We start from the raw sequence: 15,975 nt of genomic DNA, 5'->3' as shown, positions 1-15,975 counted from the left end.
CTGCGGGCGGCGGCGGCGGCGGCGGCGGCGGGCGCGGCGCCGGCAGCCGGACGCAAGATGATGAAGTTTCGGTTCCGGCGGCAGGGCGCCGACCCGCAGCGCGAGAAGCTCAAGCAGGAGCTCTTCGCCTTCAACAAGGTGCGGCGGCGGCGGTTCGGGCAGAGGGCGGGAGGGGGCGGGCCGGGGGCCCGAGCCGGGGGCCCGGGGGCCGGAGCCACGTCGGGCCCGGGGGGAGGGGGCGCCCAGCTGGGGCGCGGCGCGGGGACCGGGCCGCGCGCCCCTCGGCGGGCCCCACTTCTCGTCTCCTCCCCTGCTCCACTCTCGGACTCTGGGTGGGTCTGGGTCCCTCGCTGACTTTCCGAGTCAGCTCCTCCGGTCCCTGTGGGCCTCACTGGCCCTGGCTGTGCGGGTCTCCGTGTACCTGGGTCTGTGTGTCTCTCTGTCTCTCTGCGACTCTTTGCACGTCTCTGGGTCTCTGCCCCTGCCTCTGTCCGTGATCACCTCCCTATCCTCAGCCTGTGCCTGTGTGTCTGGGGTCTGCCTCTGTCCCTGTGTGCCTCTCCGTTCCCTTCTCTGTCTTCCTTGATCTCGGTCTTCATCTCTGAGTCTTTGCCTCTCTCTTCCTCCGTGTCTCTCCGCCTACATGTGTCTCTGTGCAGTCTCTGGAACTCACACTGGCTCTCGCTCTGTCTCTTTATCTCTCTTCCTTTGGGGGCCCTCAGAGCCCCCCTCAGCCCTTGGGGCAGCCCAGGGCCCCAGTCTGTTTTGCTTTCGCACCCAGGCCAGTGGGGAGGGGTGAGGAATGGAGGCAGATGTTGGGGGGTGGGGCTGGGAAATCCCTTCCATGTTCCTTTCCTCCCCTCCCCCAAGGCCCCAGGCTCTGCCTTGGGGGCTCTGACCTGCCCTGCTTTGCTGGGGGCTCCAGGCAACTACCCTTCAACTCCTGGAGCCTCAGTTTCCCTTACTATGAAGTGGAGCCACCTTTTTCCCTGCTGTGGGCTCTTGCTCCCTGTATCATAGGGGCCAGCTGACCTATCCTTTGGGCCAAGGTGGAGGTGGTTGCTCCTTCCTTTCTTTTCCTGGGTAGGGCAAGAGGGGGCCATGGAAAAGGGGCTGCCTTCAGCTCCCTCCTCCCCCCAACCTTTGCGCTGCTGTGTGGTAGATCCAGGGCCCAGCATTTCCCTTGCTAACTTCTGGGGTGTTGCTTCTGGCCTCAGTTCTACTCCGAACCTCTGATTGCACAGCCCCTCACTGCTCTTGGGGATTAGAGTTATTATCCCCGTCATACGGGTGAGAAAATTGAGGCTCAGAGAGGGATGACCACTTGCCCAAAGTCACACAGTGCACTGCGGCACTCTGTCCTTGTGGCCCCTTGTCGATGAAATTTGACTTGAGCCTTCAGGGGCAGGGATTTTCAGAAGGGCTGCTGTGGTCCTGAGCCAGACACGAGGAGACTCTTGTTACAGGAGAAAGCTCTGGGATGGCCGGAGCTGAAGTGGTCCCTCTGGGGCCCAGAAGGGTGGCTGGTGCCCAGGGTCTCCCAGCTGGTCCCCTACGTGCACTGGGTGGCTGTGAGCGTGAGCCTCTGTGAGGTTAGAGGAGAAGGATGGTGGGGGCAGGTGAGTCAGCCAGTGAGTCGGGGTGTGGAGTGGAGACCTGAGATAGATGGTGGGGAGGCTTGGCTCCTCCTGGCTGGCCCCGGTTCGGCAGAAGCCAAGGGCTCCCTGCTCAGGAGAGTGATGCCCCATTCTGAGTGGGCAGCACTGGTGTAGTTTGGGGCAAGGAGCTTGGTCACAACAGGAGATAGGTGATCACTAGAGAACAGATAGGTCCCAGATTCGCGAGTGGTGGGGAGGGTCAGGAGCAAGCATGGACTTTGGACTGTCTTGTATCCAGATCCCTGTCCTGCCCACAGCTTGCCCGTGGGATATCCACTCTATGTCAGTTTAACAGTCCTGAGTTCCTTCTGTGTGAGGGGCCCCTTCTACGCATTGGGGACATCATGGTGACCAAGAGGGACAAATGCCTCTTCACTCGGGGTGCTGATATACTCGTGGGGGAGATAGTGAAAAGCCAAAGCAAAAGAGTGAAATGTGCAGCAGTTTGGATGATGGCCAGTGCCGGGGATACAATAAAGTATGGCGAGGGCAGGCAGTGTGGGGAAAGGGAGGCTGCTAGAGCAGGGTGGTTAGGGAGGGCTTTGAGGAGGTGACTCCTGAGCTGAGACCTGAGTGATGGGGAGGAGCCCTCCTTGGGCAATGCTGGGTGAAGCACGTTTCAGGTAAAGGGACAGATCTAGATGCAAAGGTCCTGAGGCAGGAGCCTGCCTAGTAAATTGGAGGAGAGCAGAAGGCCACTGGGCCTAGAGTCAAGTAAGCTGGGGGAGAGAGGGAAGATGAGGACAGAGAGGGGCCAGGTGGTGGGGTGGGAGCTCCGAGAGGGCCCTGAGCAGGAGATGGGACTGGCTAGGCCTGGTCAGCTCCAGTATGGGCATGGTGAGGCTGGTGGGAAAGGGAAGCTCTCCCCGCCTTCCCAGCCATATGGGCGACTCTGTCCTCAGGTGGGCTCACTGCCCCTAGTGCCCACATGGGAAACTGAGGCTTGGAGAATGGTGTGATCAGCCCGAGTCCAAGCAGTCTTCATTGAGGGCTCAGTCCCTGCCTGGATTGGTTGAAGTAGGAGGGAGGATGGGGCAACAGGCCTGGGACCAGGGTTTCTTTTGAAATGTGTGTCTTGCAGAGGCACTGGTCAGGAGATGCTGGGCCCACTTGTGGTGTCCCGCACTGGTGTTGAGGATGGGGCGGGAGCCCCTCCAGGCAGGCCTCTGGGGATGAGTAGGAGTTCCGTGGTGGATGTGGGAAAATGGAAGAAAGCACGAGCCGGTGGAAGGAAGGAGTGAGAACCTGGCAAGCAGGGGTCTGCCCTGGGACTGGCCCTGCCAGGAGGACAGGCCCTGGGGGAGCGGGAGGGTCAAGAGCCTCCATCGAGCTGATCCTGGGTGTTGCCCTCTGATCTCTGTGTGGGGCCTGTGGGGAGTGCATGCACTTCATATGGGACCTCAGACAGCATGGCACCTCGCCTCCAAGAGTGGGGTGCAGAGCCCCACTCTTGTGGGACGGGTAGGGTCGACTTCTGTGCCTGCGCTCGTCTGGAGGCTGCCCTGGGGTAGGCCTCAGGTGGGCCGGGGACCGCGCGCCGCTGCCAATACCCCCCCCCCCCCCCCGCAGACTGTGGAGCATGGCTTCCCCAACCAGCCCAGCGCCCTGGCCTTCGACCCGGAGCTTCGCATCATGGCCATCGGCACCAGGTCTGGGGCCGTCAAGATGTATCCTTTGCGAACCGAGGCCTTCGGGGCCCGTCGGGATGTCCTGCTCGCAGCACCCCCAACCCCCCACCCCCGCCCCGTGTGCGGGCTCCTTGGGCCCGGCCCAGCCTGGGAGGCCACCGTTGGTGCCCCGGTCCTGGTGGAGGTTGGTGCGGCCTCCTGCTCCCGAGACTCTTCCTTACAGAAGTGGTTGTGGGGGAGGGGTCAGCTTGCAGTGGTCACAGCTGTCCCTCGCTGCATTTCAGCCAGCCAGTTACCTAGGCGACCCTGCCACCGTTCCAGCAACTGACCGGGGACGCTGGGCCGGGAGGCCGGCCAGGCGCGGTACCCAGCAAGGGTGGCGAGTGGGCCAGGGTCGGCCAGCGGGCCTTGCCCTGGTGACCAGGCACACACGAGTGTGTGAACGTGAAGACACATGTGCTCGGCCGAGGGGCCGGGGGCCGTGCCAGGCTCAGCATGGTGAGTGCGGCGCGGCCCCCACCTGGACGCTGGTGGCTGCACAATGGGCCGTGTGAGCCGCACAAAGCGGGCATTTTCCTGCCAGCGCGGGGTGGGGGTGGGGTGGGGGCAAGCAGGCAGCTGAATGCATCCCTGCCTGCCACGGAGAACCCCACCCCTGCCGCTCTCCCTGAAGCCCCTTGGGTGGGGAAACCGAGGTGGAGGGCCCAGTGGAGGCTGCCCACCCTCACCCCTGCTCCCGTGATCCTCTGGCTTCTTAGTACCCTCACTGGGGACGTTGGTTGGCAGAAAAATGAGTCAATGCCTGGAAAGGGGCGGGGTGGGCATGGGGGTCTTTCCACCGCAGGGCTGGGTGGCCAGGCAGGGGTGGGCGTCTGGGCCTGTGGTTTGTGAGTCTGCCTTCTCTAAGGAGTGTGGCTGGGCCGGGGTGCCCCTCCTCTCCCACGGGCTCCCAGGGCACTGTGGGGCAGGGAATGGGGTGGGGAGGGGACAGTAGCTGGTCCCCCTGCCATGAACCTCCCCCCTCCCAGGCCCTGGGGGCGGTCGTACTTCCTGGCCTGCTCCCGCCCCTTGGGGTGCTGTCCTGCCCCACATGTGTCTCGTGTTCCTGCAGCCCCTCGCTCAGTGCCCTGCGCCGTGCGACTCTGGTAGCCACTTTCTCGTGCACGGGCTCCGCATGCTCACAAAGAACCTGATGTGCTGGCGAGGAGACAGCCCTGGAGGAGGAGGCCGGGGCCCTCCTCTTTCCCCTCGTTCCTTCCCCCAAACTACCCTAGCCCGGCACCCTGGGTTGGGAAACTGAGGCTGGCCACGGAAGCCACCCCTCCCCCTCAAGGGTAGCCCGTCTCCTTGGCAACCCTGGTTCCCGCCCAGCAGCTCCTGCCCTCTCTTTTGTCCCCTCTTCTGTGTTCTCCTGGTTCCTGCAGGGAATCCTAACTCTAGCTCCAACGCAGCGGCTCCTGGGTCGTTGCCGAGCAACGCTGACCCCTCCCTAGCCCTCCCTCCTGGGGCCCCCTGTCCGACCCCCGGCGAACCTGGAGCTGCTGTGTCCCTGGCACTGACCCCAGGCGCTTGAGGCAGCTCTCCCAACCTTCCCAAACCTTTGTGCATTCTGTGAAATGGGCCGGCCGGGGCTCTCCCCGCGCGCTGGGGGGGCCGCTGGCTGCCGGCCCAAGGGGGAGGTTGGTTTCCTTGCCCGCAGCTGGAGGTTGGCCTGGGGCTGTGGGAAGAGGCAGCCTGGGCTGTCCTCTGCCCCAGGCTTCCGTGCCCAGGCCCGGCCTGGCCTTACTGCCGGTGTGATCCCAACCTGTGTGGCCCAGCTCTTATGTACACGGACACAGGCTGAGGCTGACACACTGGGCCCCTGGCCATGTGCCAGGCCTGGGCCAAGTGTGCTGGGCGTGTTTGTATTCTCACTCGCCCTGCATCAGCCCTACAAGGAGGGAGCGTGACTCACTAGCCCATCTTGCAGATGAGGAAGTAAAGGTCATACGGCAGCACCAACTTGCAGCAGAGCAAAGTCTGCACTCTGAGCCTGGGGATATCTTGCGGGGGGTACAGGACAGTGCTTCTGTGAGGAGGGCTGTCCCTCCTTGGACCTCGGAGGGCACGCCTGGCTGGGGCCCGTGGGAAGGGTTCTTGGAAAGGAGGATCTCCCGTGCCTGCTTCTGCCCTTGACCTGTCTACTTAGCTACGGTGCCCCCGGTGTGGAGTTCACTGGCCTGCACCGAGACACAGCCACTGTCACCCAGATGCACTTCCTGCCCGGCCAGGTGAACCTCTCCCCTCCCCGGCTCCCCCTGGCCCCCACGCCCTGCCCGGCCCGGACCAGCCCAGTCTCTGTCTCTGCTCATCCACCAGGGCCGCCTCCTGACCCTGTTGGACGACAGCAGCCTGCACCTCTGGGAGATCGTCCACCACAACGGCTGCGCCCACCTGGAGGAGGCGCTCAGCTTCCAGCCACCGAGTCGGCCGGGCTTCGACGGGGCCAGGTACTGGAGGACTTGTCTGGGGACGAGCGGCTGGGCCCGGGGTGGGGGGAGCCTGGTGGAGGTGGTGGGAGCCAGCTTTGCCGAGGCTCTGTGGGCATGGGACCCCTGCCCCGGGGTTCAGGGTGGCAGAGTCCACCGAGCTGCGCCCGGGTCCTGGAGAGATGTGCCCTGTGGATTTTGCGGGTGTTAAATAGGGGGTTCTGGCCGAGTCAGAGGTGAGCAGGTGGTGTCTATGCTCTGGCGACGACTAGGGCCTTTCATGGTTGGGGGTGGGGCAGTGGGCCATAAAGTGCATGGATGAAAGGGCAGGGGGCAAGGATGGTCCCACCAGGGTGTGTGAGGTGCCAGCAGAACGCTCCAGGGGGCAACGGAGTGGGCCTGGATCCCCAGTGAGAGTGTAAGGGGCCTCTTGGTCCATGGCGCTGCTGACCCTTCCTGAAACGGTCAGAGTGGGCAAGCCCTTCACCCTTCAAGGTTCCTGTACTGCCTCAGTGGGGGGCTTGTCCTGTTCCTGCTGGGGGCTGGATGATACCCCCACACATCCAGCCCTCACCCAGGGGTGGTCTTCCATCCTCTGCAGGCAGGGTCAGTCTGGGGCTGCCAGACTGCGTGGTCAGGGAGCCATCCGTGGGCCGGTGACTGGGGTTCCTGGGTCGGGCTCAGGAGGGTCGTGTGTGTCCTAGAGCCCTTGGTCCTGGCCCCGGCGCTGGCCTGGTTCCTGCCTTCCCCTCCTAGTGAGTGGGAAGGGCTCGGGAGCCTGTCTCCAAGACCTGGGGAGCCTATTTTTATCCCTCTCCTTCCCAACATCCTGATGAATAATTGAGTGAGCTAATTACGATGCCCGCAGCCTCCGCCGTCGCCTTCCCGGCACGCCAGCCAAACTCGATAATCGGGCCTCTGTGAGGGCGGAGGGGCCGTAATGAGCTACCGGGAGCAGTCCAGCCCCCTCCACAGCCCTCCTCAGCAGGTGCACGGGCTTGCGCCCTCACCTGCCTCCCCTCGTTCTGTGCAGTGGCCCGCTCAGCCTCGCCCGTGTCACAGTGGTCCTGCTGGTGGCGGCAGGTGACATGGCAGCCCTGGGCACCGAGGGCGGAAGCGTCTTCTTCCTGGATGTACCCACCCTGACGCTGCTCGAGGGGCAGACTCTTGCCCCGGACGAGGTTCTTCGAAGGTGAGAGGCAGGCGGACCTCCCGGCAGCCAGTCTGTGCCTGGGTGGTGCCCCCGCCAGCTCACATGGGCCCCTCCGCAGCGTGCCGGACGACTACCGGTGTGGGAAGGCGCTGGGCCCCGTGGAGTCACTCCAGGGACACCTGCGGGACCCCACCAAGATCCTCATCGGCTACAGCCGGGGCCTGCTGGTCATCTGGAACCAGGCGGCACAGTGTGCAGACCGTGTCTTCCTGGGCAACCAGGTACGTGGGGGAGGCCGGCTCCCGCCGCCGAGGCCCCGCGCCCGCGGCCCTGCTCACACGCAGCCGCTCTGGCCCGCAGCAGCTGGAGAGCCTGTGTTGGGAACGCAGCGGCAGCAGGCTGGTCAGCTCGCACAGCGACGGCAGCTACGCGGTGTGGGCGGCCGACGCCGGCCACTCCCCGATGACCCAGCCCACGGCAGCCACCACGCCGTACGGTGAGTGCCGGGAGGCCGCCTGAGCACGGGGTGGACCCGTGACCCCACGCTCAGGCACGTGGGGCCGCCTGGGCTTGGTGCGGGTGTCCGGGAGGACCTGTGCCGAGCGCACTCCTCAAAGGTGAGACCGCTGGGGGGGTGGGGGGCGGTGGGGCACGGGCCTTCCCCTCGGGGAGTCAGGAAGCAGCTGCGAGGTGGGGAGCGATGGAGGCACGATAGGAACGGGAGAAGCTTGGAGAAATGACCTGGGGCCCCTCTGGTCCCGGCGAGCGAGTGAGCCCGACACTGTCCCACTCCTCCAGGCCCCTTCCCCTGCAAAGCCATTAACAAGATTCTGTGGCGAAACTGTGAATCTGGGTAGGTGGGGAGCCGGTTCTCCGATGTGGGTCGGGGGCTGTGTCGGCAGCGGGGAGGGCGGTGGGCTCTGGGGCACAGGGATGGCCTGCATCGCTCTCCCTGGGTTGGGCAGTGCGCACCTGGGGCCCAGGTGGCTCACGTGGCCCCCTCGCCGGCCCTGCAGGGACCACTTCATCATCTTCAGTGGCGGCATGCCCCGTGCCAGCTACGGCGACCGCCACTGTGTGAGTGTGCTCCGTGCCGAGACCCTGGTGACGCTGGACTTCACCTCCCGCATCATCGACTTCTTCACGGTGCACAGCGCTCGGCCCGAGGATGGTGTGTGCCCCGCCCTCCCCGCCCCGCGCCCGGCGCCCGGCGCCCCCTGCCGCTGGGCTCACCCAGCCCTGGTCCCGCAGAGTTCGACGAGCCCCAGGCCCTGGCCGTGCTGCTCGAGGAGGAGCTGGTGGTGCTCGACCTGCAGACGCCTGGCTGGCCTGCCGTGCCCGCTCCGTACCTGGCCCCGCTGCACTCGTCTGCCATCACCTGTTCTGCACACGTTGCCAACGTCCCCGCCAAGCTGTGGGCCCGCATCGTGAGCGCTGGCGAGCAGCAGAGCCCTCAGCCTGCCTCCGGCGCCTCGGTGTGTGCCCAGGGCCCTCCCCCGGCACCCCCTGGCAGGGCGGGTGTTTGGGGAGGGAGGGTGTTCTGGGCTCTGCCCAGGCACAGGCCCGGAGGGGAGAATGTGGCAGGCATCCATAGAGAACTCAGAGGCAGTGCGTTTGGGCCCTGGGTGCCAAGCCCAGGGAGAGGAGAAGGCATTTGTCCTGACCTTCCACGTCCCGTATCTCTGCTCCCCTCTCCCAGAGCTGGCCCATCACGGGGGGCCGGAACCTGGCCCAGGAGCCATCGCAGCGAGGGCTGCTGCTGACTGGGTAGGTGCACACGTGTGTTCGGGGGCCGAGCACAGGTGTGACGTGTGTGTGTGTGCGTGTGTGTGTGGACAGATGGGGCCTGGTACAGCCCCCGCAGGTGCGGGAGAGCCTGTCCGGGGCCTGGTGGCTACTGACCTGCCTGGTGAGTCAGGCCCCGCCCCTGGTGGGACCAGGCCATCCCCTCTCCTGCAGGGTGGATTGGGAGGAAGCCTTCCTAGGCCCTGGTTTAATGCCCCGCCCTGCCCTGCCTTTCGGTCTGGAACTGAGCTCCACCCACCCAGCCTGCCCTGGGACCGGAAAATCTGGGCTGGCCCACGCCGATCTGCCCCGGGCAGGTGCTAGAGAGCCCAGCCTGGGCCTGGCGGGCGCTGACGTGCCCAGTGACTCAGGCCCCAACTTCCTGCCCTGCCCCTGCCTCCCGCCTGTGCTGGGACCCTCGGGCCTCTGGCTCCAGGGTCCCCTTCCCTGCCGGAGAACTCCTAATCGTGGCTTTGGAAGTGTCCCAGCCAGCCCCAGAGACCCAGGCACCTTTTCACACCCTGGCTCTGGGCTTGCACCACTGTGCAGAGGCCCCTAACCTGGGCCCTGCAGCTATGTCCTGAGGCTGCACCCCAGATTTGTCTGCTCCTGCCCCCTGCTTCCTCCCAGCCTCCCCAGGCTTCCTGCTGCTCTGCCTGCATGGCTGCCTCACGGCCCAGCTGATCCTTCTGCTCTGTGCTAACCCCGGTCGCTTCTCCGGACGCGCCTGTAGTCCTCTCTCCCCTGCATTATCTGCTCTGCTGCCCGTCACGCTGGTGATTATTTCCACACCTTTCACCCTGTTGGAGAGACCCAGGTGCGTGGGGTCTGGCATACAGTAGGCGCTCAGTATGTGTTTGCTCTCTACAGTAGATGCCTCCTGTTTGCTGCGGGAGTGCGAGTCTGGTCAGTGCTCGGCATCTGCAGGAGGTGCTCTGTGAGTGGTCACCGGATGAGTGGCCGGGGAGATGCAGGGGGCCCCGGGGCGGGCCTGACGTCGCCTTCCTTCCCCGCAGCCACGAGGACGGCACCGTGCGGTTCTGGGATGCGTCTGGCGTGGCCCTGCGGCCGCTGTACAAACTCAGCACGGCTGGCCTCTTCCAGACAGACTGTGAGCACGCCGACAGCCTGGCCCAGGCCGCCGAGGACGACTGGCCCCCCTTTCGCAAGGTGACCCCCCCTGCCCAGCCCTGGGGAGCTGGTCCCAGCCCTGCGGCGAGTCCTCACTCCATCCTGCCCCCCCCCCCCAGGTGGGCTGCTTCGACCCCTACAGTGACGACCCTCGGCTTGGAGTGCAGAAGGTGGCACTGTGCAAGTACACGGCCCAGATGGTGGTGGCCGGCACCGCAGGCCAGGTGAGGCGGGGCTGCCCTCGGGGTTGCGGTCTCCGAGGGCTCCCTGGAGGAAGTGGGTCTGAGCTAGAGCGGGGCTCCAGGTGGGCATGGCTGCGGTGAGGCCAGCCAGGGGGTGGAACCTGCTGGGGGCCTTGAGTCTGGAGGCTGGCCCTTGGGGAACCACGGAGGGTTGGGGCCGGCGGGGCTCGGTCACCGCGGCGCCCCCGGCACTCACGCGGCTTATCTGTGCTCCGTGGGGACTTACTGCTAAACGGAAGACCAGCTCGTGGGGAGGACTTGGCTTCAAAGGCTAGCGGCACCCACGTGGCATGCACAAGGTGCTCGGTGTGTGCTTATGACTGAGTGGAGACCGGCTTGGGGGGGGTGGGCGGTGGGCTGTTTGGCTCCTGGAAGGCAAGGCAGTGGGTCTCGGTCACCGCTGTGTCCCCAGTGCTCAGTGGAGGCTCCGGTACACAGTAGGCATTCAGTAAGTGCTTATTCAGTAGATGAACTAGAGACAATACCGGGAGCACCGTGGCGGGGGCTTTGCAGGCTCCGACGGGCCCAGTGCCATCCTCCTCCATGCTGACCCCTGCCCCGCCCCGGCTGTGGGCTCAGGTGCTGGTGCTGGAGCTGAGTGATGTGCCCTCGGAGCAGGCGGTCAGCGTGGCCAGCGTGGACCTCCTCCAGGACCGAGAGGGCTTCACGTGGAAGGGCCACGAGCGGCTGAGTCCGCGCACGGGGCCGCTGCCGTGGCCTGCTGGCTTCCAGCCCCGAGTGCTGGTTCAGTGCCTGCCACCAGCTGCCGTCACCGCTGTCACGCTCCACGCCGAGTGGAGCCTCGTGGCCTTTGGCACCAGTCACGGCTTTGGCCTGTTCGACTATCAGCGCAGGAGCCCGGTGCTGGCCAGGTGTGTGGGGGGCGGGCCCGGAGCCCGGGGAGGCAGGCGGGGTCTGCACTCCCCACCCCCCGGGCCTCAGTTTCCCCTTCTGAGATCTGACCTGGTGAAGGTGGGGTGCACGGTCCTGAGCCCCGGGGCCAGCGGGAGCAGGGGCCGCTCCGGGACTCTGCGGTGGCACCGCTGTCGTCTGCTGGCCCACAGGTGCACACTTCACCCCAACGACTCCCTGGCCATGGAGGGGCCGCTGTCCCGGGTGAAGTCCCTCAAGAAGTCTCTGCGCCAGTCTTTCCGGCGCATCCGCAAGAGCCGAGTCTCGGGCAAGAAGCGGGCCGCTACGGCCGCCAGCAAGGTGAGCTGGGGGCGGGCCGCCCGGGAGCCGCCGGTCTGCCGCTCCAGGCCAGGCCCCCAAGCCCGGTGTCCGCTCATTGCGGTCGCCCCGGCCAGGAGGGTCAGGGCGGGCCGGGGAGGGTGCCGGGCTGTTGGGCGCCGGCCTGGTCGGGGGGGGGGGGGCACCGGCCGGGTGCGGGGAAGGCGGCGTCCTGGAGGCCGCTGCCCCTCCAGTTGCAGGAGGCCAACGCGCAGCTGGCTGAGCAGGCCGGCCCCCACGACGTGGACATGACCCCAGTGCAGCGCCGCATCGAGCCCCGCTCCGCCGACGACTCCCTCTCCGGCGTCGTCCGCTGCCTTTATTTCGCCGACACGTTCCTTCGAGATGGTGAGACCTGGGGGCTGGGCTGCAGAGACGGGCCTCAGTTGGCATGTAGGCCATGGGGGAGGGGGTGGGACCGCGCCTCCCGGGAGGTGGGGAAGCCTACTGCATGCCGGACCGAGCTGGCCCCCCAAACGGCCCCCCTGGGATTTCCGCCTGAGTATGGGGGTGGGGAGTGAGCCAGGCCGGCCTCTGAGGCCCGAACGGGGAGAAGGGAGCCCGAGATCTCGAGGAGGCGGGTGCGGGGGTCGGCCAGCGCCGAGGGCTGCCGTGGCACGTGTCCGGGAGGCTGCTGGGGGGTGGGGGGCCCGGCAGCGTCCTCCACAGGGTGACGCGGTTGGCTTTCGGGACTGCTTCACGGATTGATTTGTAACTCGTGTGATGGAGAATTTCAACCATACACAGAACTAGGGAGGAGTCCGGTCACCCCGCCGTCCAGCCTGGTCCCTCCAGCCATCTGCGGCTGCCACACCCGTCCCCACCCCACACTCGTCGTTTAAGTGAGGACTTGAGTGTGTGTCCAACGGGCGTAACCCACAGCCGGGGTCCCCGCCTCGCACCCTGCGGAACCGACGCTGGTCCCGGTCACACTGGGTTCACGGCGCCTTTCTCCACTTGTCTCAAAATTGCTTTCTTTAGTTGATGTCGGGTCAGCATCTAGTTGGGCTGTGCTTGGCATCTCACTGAGGCGACTTCTGGTCCCTGAGTCTGAGAGGGGAGCATCCCCCTCCTGGTGTCATTTATATGGTGGGGATCCTCTGTCTAGTGGGTCTTCTCAGCATGCGGACATGGCAGCCCCGCGGCCTTTCCCGTGTTCCGCTGTCCCCGTGAGAAGGCCGACGGGGCGCAGCTTCCCAGCTGCTGGGTGTCATGGGTCAGGGCGGCGTGTTGAGTCGCTGACTTTTCCCTGGGGTTTGGCTCCCCCTGACGGTTGCTGCTGGGCCATCAGTTCATCAAGGGCACGTGGCAGTGACCGCGGGCTCCTGCAGGCTCTCGCACATTCAGCTCCCGATTCTGTCCCCAGAGTTTCAGCTCACACGGGGAAAGCTGGCCAGACGGCGGCCCCGGGGGCCTCGGTTCCTTTGTGCCCAGGCCCGAGGGCTCCGCGTGCGGCTGTGGGCCGGAAAGCGCCCTGAAGCGGGTGGGCCGCGGCCTGCCGGGGCACGTCTGCGGGCTGAGGGTGGTTGCGAGGCGGTCGGTAGGCCTCGGGGGCGGGGGGTGCGGCGGGACGGGGTTGGAGAGGCCCGGGTGTAGTCGGGGTGCCTGTTGACGTCTTCGAGGCCGTTCCCCCTGCTGCAGGGGGGCCGTATCGCAGGCCCCGCGTTTCGTGAGCAGTGCAGAGGAGGTGCCTCGGGCCCCCCAGGGACGCGTGGGACAGCAGGGGAGCGGTGCTGGGGCCTCAGGAGAGGAGGGCAGGGGCCCGCCTCACCGGCCCGCCGTTCCGCAGCGGCCCACCACGGGCCCACCATGTGGGCAGGCACCAACTCAGGCTCTGTGTTCGCCTACGCGCTGGAGGTGCCGCCGCCGGCAGGGGGCGAGAAGCGGCCCGAGCGGGCAGTGGAGGCCGTGCTGGGCAAGGAGGTGCAGCTGATGCACCGCGCGCCCGTGGTGGCCATCGCTGTGCTGGATGGGCGCGGCCGCCCGCTGCCCGAGCCCTACGAGGCCTCCCGGGACTTGGCCCAGGCCCCCGACATGCAGGGCGGCCACGCCGTGCTCATCGCGTCTGAGGAGCAGTTCAAGGTAAGCGCCCGTGGAGACCGTCCCGGCTGGCGCGCACACGGCGCCGGACCTTCTAGAAACTGCCCTGCCTATACCTGCTGTCTGCTGAGATCCCCCCGAGACACCGCTAGCTAGCACAGAGGCTCCGTCGGCCGGCCGCGGCCCCTCCGGACCCTGCTGCCTCCCTGGGTCCCCGCCAGGACGCTCTGAGCGCTCCTCGGGGCTCTGCCGGCAGGAGGTCGTGATCCGAGTGGATCCCCCGACGCTTACCGCCCAGCGTGGCTGGTTTGGCTGCAGATGGCGGGGCCCCGGGGGGGTTCTGGGAGCGGCGTGAAGCCTGCGTGGAGTGTGAGGAGAGGGCAGCCTGGGGCGGGCGGGCGCCCGGGCCGACACAGCCCTGTGGCCAGGGGTGACGGGCCCTGCTCACCGGCCGCCCGCCCGCCGCCCGCCACCAGGTGTTCACGCTACCCAAGGTGAGCGCCAAGACCAAGTTCAAGCTGACGGCCCACGAGGGCTGCCGCGTGCGCAAGGTGGCACTTGCCACGTTTGCCAGCGTGGCCTGTGAGGACTACGCGGAGACCTGCCTGGCCTGCCTCACCAACCTGGGCGACGTGCACGTGTTCTCGGTGCCCGGCCTGCGGCCCCAGGTGCACTACTCCTGCATCCGGAAGGAGGACATCAGCGGCATCGCTTCCTGCGTCTTCACGCGCCACGGCCAGGGTGAGGGGGAGGTTTCCCGGGCCAGGCGGCCTGAGCGCGGCCGGGAGGGTCGCTGGGGAGTGGCGGCAGAGGGGGGGACCCCGAGGCCGGGGACGGGGGGGGGGGGGCGGGGAGGCCGCTGAGGGGACTGTGGTCGGAGTCCTGCCCCTGACTGCGCCCCGCTCCGCCTGCCCACCCAGGTTTTTACCTGATTTCTCCATCGGAGTTTGAACGCTTCTCTCTCAGTGCCCAGAACATCACAGAGCCGCTCTGCTCTCTGGACATCAGCTGGCCCCGAGATACCACCCGCGCCAGGTGCATGGAGGGCCTGGCCCAGGAGGCCTGTCACCACGGCTGGTCTCATCCCCGTGCCCTGACTCTGCACGGAACGAGGGTGGCCCTCTGTGGTGGCACCCCTCTCTGGTCCTGGGGCCCGGGAGAGGGAGGACAGGGTCTGGCACTCCCGGGGCCCCCCATCATGGCCCCGTCTCTGCAGCTATAGGCTCCGAGAATCACCCAAGCTGAGCCAGGCTAATGGGACCCCGGGTGTCGTCCTGGCCTCACAGAGCCGCGATGGAAGCCCCGATCTTGGCCGCAGCAAGGGAGCCGGTAAGGGGGACTGGGTGGGAAACGAAGGTGGCAGGACCGCCCCCCGCCCAGCTCAGGCATGGGGGCAGGCCTCCGTGGGAGGCAGCAGCCTGGCCGTGGCTGGAAGCCCGGGGTGGAGCAGGCCGGGCGGGAGAGGGCTGGAGGTCGGCGTGGGGTCCCAAGCCTCACTGTGGGCTGGGTTGGGGTCTGGGTCCTCAGGTCCCTAGGGTTGGAAGGTGGAGGGCCGTGGGTGCCCAGGGCCCCAGGCACGGGCCTGATCCCTTCCTCCCTGCAGACACCCCAGAGACGCCTGAGGCCATGCTCTCGCCCATGTCCGTTGACTCGGCCACCAGTGCGGACACCACGCTGGACACGACGGGGGACGTCACGGTGGAGGACGTGAAGGATTTCCTGGGGTGAGGCAGGTGGGCGGGCGGGTCCGCGGGAGGGGCTCCCCTGGCTCCCCAGCCTCCCTTTCGCACCCTTCGGCCTCCCTTCTGTCAGAGCTGGGCACAGAGGCCCGAGGAAAGGCCCGGCCCCAGGACTTGCTGATCACCGCCCCCCTCTCCCCAGCTCTTCAGAGGAATCTGAGAAGAATCTGAGGAACCTGGCGGAAGACGAGGCTCGAGCCTGTGCCATCCTGATCAAATGAGGTGCTGCAGGCTTAGGGCCCTGGCTTCACCTGCTGCTTACTGTTCGACAGCCCAGATTTGCATACCGGAGTCTTAGAAAAAACATGGCCGGCTTGTCAGCCCCTGGATGTCACAGGGGGTGCTGGGAACGGGGCCAGAGCAAACCAGTTCGGAGTGGTGGCAGCGGGGCGCTCGGGGGCTGGGTCGGCCAGCCCACTTGGCAGCTGGTTCCCCCAGGCTCACGTGGTCGGGTTAGGCCCGGCGAGCCTGGGGAGCGGGTCCTGGGTCTGGGGTCCACATCTGGGACCTATTGGCTGCCTGGCGCCCCCACCCACACAGCCTGGCCTTGTGCCCCAGCTCCCTCTTCCTCTGCTGTTGGGGTTACCACTGCCAACCCTCACCTCAGTGGGCCGAATGTGGGCAGCACTCGGGCTCAGCAAGCCCACCTCCGGCCGTCACTGCAGGACCCTTGCCCCTAAATGGCTGGAGGCAGCGTGGGGGCCCCCTGCACCGAGGCCATCTGCCCCTCTGGGCCTCCCTGGCTTTCTCTGACCCTTCTTCTCTTCTTTTACCAGGAAGGCCAAAACCGTTTGGCTACCGACTGCCCTGCTCAGAGCTGGGATCCAGGACCCTCTGGCCCCTTCGCATAGACCTACACCTGCTAACCTGTGGCCTCCAGCCGGGGCTGGGACGACGCTGT

General features: G+C 66.6%; 1 protein-coding gene across 2 annotated transcripts; it reads left to right on the top strand.

Moving 5' to 3' along the window:
• Positions 1-13: 13 nt before the first annotated feature.
• LLGL1 (LLGL scribble cell polarity complex component 1) lies at positions 14-15,936 on the top strand. Of its 2 annotated transcripts, none has more exons than XM_034989738.1 (23): positions 14-138; positions 3,228-3,325; positions 5,475-5,556; positions 5,645-5,775; positions 6,788-6,946; positions 7,026-7,188; positions 7,271-7,403; positions 7,706-7,760; positions 7,924-8,078; positions 8,159-8,382; positions 8,607-8,674; positions 9,709-9,862; positions 9,943-10,047; positions 10,645-10,937; positions 11,130-11,277; positions 11,490-11,643; positions 13,085-13,377; positions 13,812-14,076; positions 14,256-14,370; positions 14,552-14,664; positions 14,939-15,059; positions 15,217-15,296; positions 15,851-15,936. In XM_034989738.1, the coding sequence occupies exons 1-22, from the start codon at positions 58-60 to the stop codon at positions 15,293-15,295; spliced, it is 3,189 nt and encodes a 1,062-aa protein (XP_034845629.1). In that variant the 5' UTR covers positions 14-57; the 3' UTR covers position 15,296; positions 15,851-15,936. The 2 variants fall into 2 exon arrangements, with proteins under 2 accessions (XP_034845629.1, XP_034845628.1); XM_034989737.1 differs by having other exon boundaries at positions 7,268-7,403.
• Positions 15,937-15,975: the final 39 nt, after the last annotated feature.

The sequence above is a fragment of the Mirounga leonina genome, unplaced genomic scaffold (assembly GCF_011800145.1).
Source record: "Mirounga leonina isolate KUSES-001 unplaced genomic scaffold, KU_Mleo_1.0 Mir_488, whole genome shotgun sequence".
In the NCBI taxonomy this organism is placed as follows: domain Eukaryota; kingdom Metazoa; phylum Chordata; class Mammalia; order Carnivora; family Phocidae; genus Mirounga; species Mirounga leonina.
The sequence above is the reverse complement of the archived record's forward strand: the minus strand, read 5'-3'. Positions and strand labels throughout refer to the sequence as shown.